The sequence below is a fragment of the Quercus suber genome, unplaced genomic scaffold, assembly GCF_002906115.3.
Source record: "Quercus suber isolate HL8 unplaced genomic scaffold, Cork oak 2.0 scaffold_243, whole genome shotgun sequence".
In the NCBI taxonomy this organism is placed as follows: domain Eukaryota; kingdom Viridiplantae; phylum Streptophyta; class Magnoliopsida; order Fagales; family Fagaceae; genus Quercus; species Quercus suber.
The window spans coordinates 641,098-645,328 of NW_027069700.1; the positions used below are offsets into that span (position 1 = coordinate 641,098).

Here is a 4,231-nt window from a genome sequence, read left to right on the forward strand (position 1 = left end):
GACTTAACAACAAAAATCAAATTGACTTTAAATTAAAAATAACCATGATCAAATTAATTGCTATCAAAATGTAAGAAATAAATTTACTGTGATCTCAAAATATAGAGATCAAAACAATATTTTTGCTAACCTTATATTTTGTTCCAAACATGCATGTACCGCACGATCTGGATACTGTCTTTTCTCACATCTATTAACTCTCGATCTCAATCTTAAATCTTTTGGATAAATGTCAAAACCACAATACCTTCCAACTAAACTAAGACACCCTTTCGCTTGTTGGGTATAAAACTATAAATATACAATTTCAAGGTTTATCATATTTTTCACACTATTGCTACATGCCTATATTATATCGTTCAGAAAAGTGCGAGGCTGCACAGCCGGAACTATTGCCAATTACCTAATCAAAAGCTCAACCAATCACTGAAAAAAAAAAAAAAAGAAGCTCAACCAATCAAATACGTACATTATCCATTTCAAAAAAAAAAAAAAAAAAAATACGTACGTTATCTTTGTCCCTTCACTGTACTGAGTCCGTAGTGCATTAAACACTATCCTTCTTTTTCCCCACTCTCTCTCTTACAGAATTGCTCTGAAACTTTGAGAAATTGAGTTTAAGACTTAAACAGTGTATGTCACTGTTAACTCATTTAATGCGGTCTTAGGAAACATCTCTGAGTTTGCCCACATATCAATCCAATTTTTGCAATTCATTAACCCTCAGCCAATATCTATAAAAAGTACTATTTGTTCTTCAATCAAGACCTAAAGAAAAAAGAAATCAAATTCATTTTTTGTTCTTCGATTGTCTCTACTCTAGGTTTCTCTCTCTACCACTACAAAGAAACCAAAAACACCTTCCTATCTCAAGTTTAAGAAAAAATGAGTTGTGTGAATCTTAGTGCATGGGTCCAAACCTGTTCATTGTTCAACCAAGCAGGTAGATCCAGATCCCCAAGTTTCCAAATCCTTCATCCTCTGAAAAACATACCTGTTTCCATCGTATCCCAAAAACGACGAAGACCCATCTCATCTTTTTCAGTTTCTGCGGTGCTCACCAAGCAAGACACTCTCAGAGAAGAGGAAGAGTCTGAATCAGAACCCACTTTCAGTTTCAAAAGCTACGTGGCTCAGAAAGCCAGTTCCGTCAACCAAGCCCTCGAAGGCTGTGTTTCGCTTAAGGACCCAAAGAAGATTCACGAGGCTATGCGCTATTCTCTCCTCGCCGGCGGCAAGCGAGTCCGACCCATGCTTTGCATCGCGGCGTGTGAGCTCGTCGGAGGCACTGAGTCCATGGCCACGCCCGCCGCTTGCGCCGTCGAGATGATCCACACCATGTCTCTCATCCACGACGATCTTCCTTGCATGGACAACGATGATCTCCGCCGTGGAAAGCTCACAAACCACAAAGTGTTCGGCGAGGACGTCGCGGTTCTCGCCGGCGATGCGCTTTTAGCCTTCGCTTTCGAGCACATAGCGGTTTCTACGGTGGGTGTGCCGCCGGCGAGGGTTATCAGAGCCGTCGGAGAGCTCGCGAGGTCGATTGGGACAGAAGGACTTGTTGCAGGCCAAGTGGTTGATATATGTTCTGAGGGACTTACCGATGTGGGTTTGGAACACCTTGAGTTTATCCATGTACACAAAACGGCAGCGTTGCTTGAAGCTGCTGTGGTGCTAGGAGCAATTCTGGGAGGTGGGTCTCACGAAGAGGTTGAAAAGTTGAGGAATTTCGCGAGGTATGTTGGGTTGTTGTTTCAAGTGGTTGATGATATTCTTGATGTGACAAAATCGTCTCAGGAATTGGGGAAAACAGCTGGGAAAGACTTGGTGGCTGATAAGGCTACTTATCCAAAGCTAATGGGCATTGAAAAGTCCAAGGAGTTTGCGGCTAAATTGAACAAGGATGCACAAGATCAGCTATCTGGGTTTGATCCAAAGAAGGCTGCCCCGTTGATTGCTTTGGCTAATTACATTGCTAATCGGCAAAACTAGTCTCATTATATGTATAACAATTGTTGTTTAGGTGAAATGGATAGTTATGTTTGAGAAAAGGTTAGAAGACTTTGCTGTAGCAGAAGAGCTTGTATCAAATCTTTGGAATATTCTTCTACATGGATGAATCAATTATATCAATTTTTTTTTTCTTTTGAGATTCATCTGTGTATGCTGGAATAGTCTAATGTTTCAGATGCCAGAAATATGCTGCATCATCCTGTGTAATAATGCCCAGAAGAAATGAATAGATCTTCTTATGTCTCTCAATGCTTTTGGCCCTTTAGATTCTTTTATAAAGATAATGGGATCCCCTTTAACCAATTAAACATTTGAGCCACTTGAAGTTTGATTGAACCCTGCAAATTCTCACACGACATAATTCCTCATTTTGTGATAAGTTGGATTATGTTACGCATTGATGGGAAAATTACTCACAAGATACTTCTTTTTGAACTTATTATCTGCTAGAGTCTGGTAATTAATCTGCTGCATTCAAACATATTGTCTCTTATGTTGTTGAAAGTTGATTCTATGTGTTGCCTTGCAAGTTGCAGTGATTTCTTTAATCCTTTTACCCTTCAATTTCTTTAGGCTACAGTCACAGTGGCAGTGGGACAATGTTTACAGAGAGCTCACAATTTTCTTTGTTTTGCCAAGGATCCAATATTATCCCACTTAACAATTGTTTTGAACTTGACTGGCACCAAAAAGGGATTTCTATATAATTGCATCCAGATTGATAGACATGGGTTTAAACTTTTTAAAGTAAACAAACTACCCAGCCATTAAGCAAACCAGATTGTCCAAGCAGATCAACCATGCAACTATATCTAAGCTACAAATCTGCTAATTCAATGTCATCAAACTATATGGAAAACCTTCCTCGATGATAATATGCGGGGAGCAAACAGATAGGACAACGAGAAGTGTAATTTCGGCTGGTTCTTTTCCCTTACCAAACATCCAGACCATAACATGTGTTGTACATGTTAACATGTGCATTGTAATTGCCTAGAAAAAAAAGTGTATTCATGAATGACCTGCGCATAACTATTGTCCAATTGATCAAAGTCTCTTTCGAGTCTGCGGACGTAGTATGTTGGCTCCATTAATGCTAGTTTTGATAATTTGGGCTTGGGCATTAACATATACAGTAAATGACTAAATGTTTGTTTTCAGGTCTGGTCAATTACTCCCGCGAAGAGAGGGACTGGTAGCTTTTCGGTCCATGTGTTCATATTTTTGTTCAAAGCTGCTTAATGGAAAGGGGTTAAAGAATCTTTGATACCGAGAGCACCAAAAATTGTGTGCGCAAAACAAAATTACAAAAAATTCGCCGTTGCCGGGGATCGAACCCGGGTCACCCGCGTGACAGGCGGGAATACTTACCACTATACTACAACGACTTGATGATATAGCTGCTCTCCAAATGATATTTAACTCAGTTCGAAACGCTGCAACTGCGACCTGGTCCTAATCATGATGTCACGATGATGGCAAAGTTACCATCCGACCAAAAGTTTTAACGCGGTTGGAGGTTGGAACTACGGACGAAATGGGTAATTACCCATAATTAGCCAACTATTTAGTTAGTTGGCCCGGTTTGCAAACAATATACATTACTAACACCTCGAGTCTTAGAAACTCGAATTTTGCGCTCAGACCTCGACTTTTTGAGGGTCGATTTTTTCTGTTTGACGTGGCCTGGTACCACGTGGCATCAACATAAAACTCGAGTTTCTAAAACTCGAGTTCCACGTAGACGCCATCTGGCCTTGACGTGGCGCCACCTAGACCTCGACTCTCTGAAAGTCGAGGTTTAATAGGATATTTTCAAATTAAACGCCTCTCTCTCACAGTCACTCTCCACTCTCCACTCTCACTCACCCTCTCTCGTCTTCTCTCACTCACCCGCTCTCAGTTCCGTCAGCCTCACCTCAGCCTCTCTCAGTCGCACACCTCACCTCAACCTTCCTCTCTCTCTCGCTCACTCACACAGGCGATTTGTCTCTCTCACTGCTACCGAAGCTCGTTCCAACATCGGCAGTCAGAACGTGGTTCAGTTCTCTCCTCAACTCGGAAAATTCCTCGACGGCGCCACCGAGTTCTCTCGCACCCACGCCGTCAAGAAGGTCTTGGAACACATCAAGCTCCGCCACCTCCAGGTCTCTCCCTCTCCCTTTTCTATAATCATCTAATCATTTACATATTATGGGTTTTTTTTTTTTTTTTT

General features: G+C 41.3%; 1 protein-coding gene, 1 long non-coding RNA gene and 1 other non-coding gene across 3 annotated transcripts in view; 2 read left to right on the plus strand and 1 right to left on the minus strand.

Moving 5' to 3' along the window:
• The first annotated feature begins 543 nt into the window (after positions 1–543).
• Positions 544–2,265, plus strand: LOC111993665 (geranylgeranyl pyrophosphate synthase, chloroplastic). The gene has a single exon (XM_024025486.2). It carries the CDS (start codon positions 886–888, stop codon positions 1,993–1,995), a length of 1,110 nt encoding a protein of 369 aa, XP_023881254.1. The 5' UTR covers positions 544–885; the 3' UTR covers positions 1,996–2,265.
• A 1,067-nt stretch (positions 2,266–3,332) lies between these two features.
• Positions 3,333–3,404, minus strand: TRNAD-GUC (transfer RNA aspartic acid (anticodon GUC)). Its single transcript has one exon. It is a non-coding gene; the product is annotated as a tRNA-Asp (tRNA).
• A 160-nt stretch (positions 3,405–3,564) lies between these two features.
• LOC136070570 (uncharacterized) overlaps positions 3,565–4,231 on the plus strand; it is a 7,623-nt gene continuing 6,956 nt past the window's right edge. Inside the window, exon 1 of the long non-coding RNA XR_010631800.1 lies at positions 3,565–4,163. This is a non-coding gene — a long non-coding RNA (uncharacterized LOC136070570). The remainder of the gene's footprint in view (positions 4,164–4,231) is intronic.

Excerpts from the sequence above, each read along its gene's own strand:
- LOC111993665 (XM_024025486.2), top strand. The coding sequence starts at position 886 with ATGAGTTGTGTGAATCTTAGTGCATGGGTCCAAACCTGTTCATTGTTC.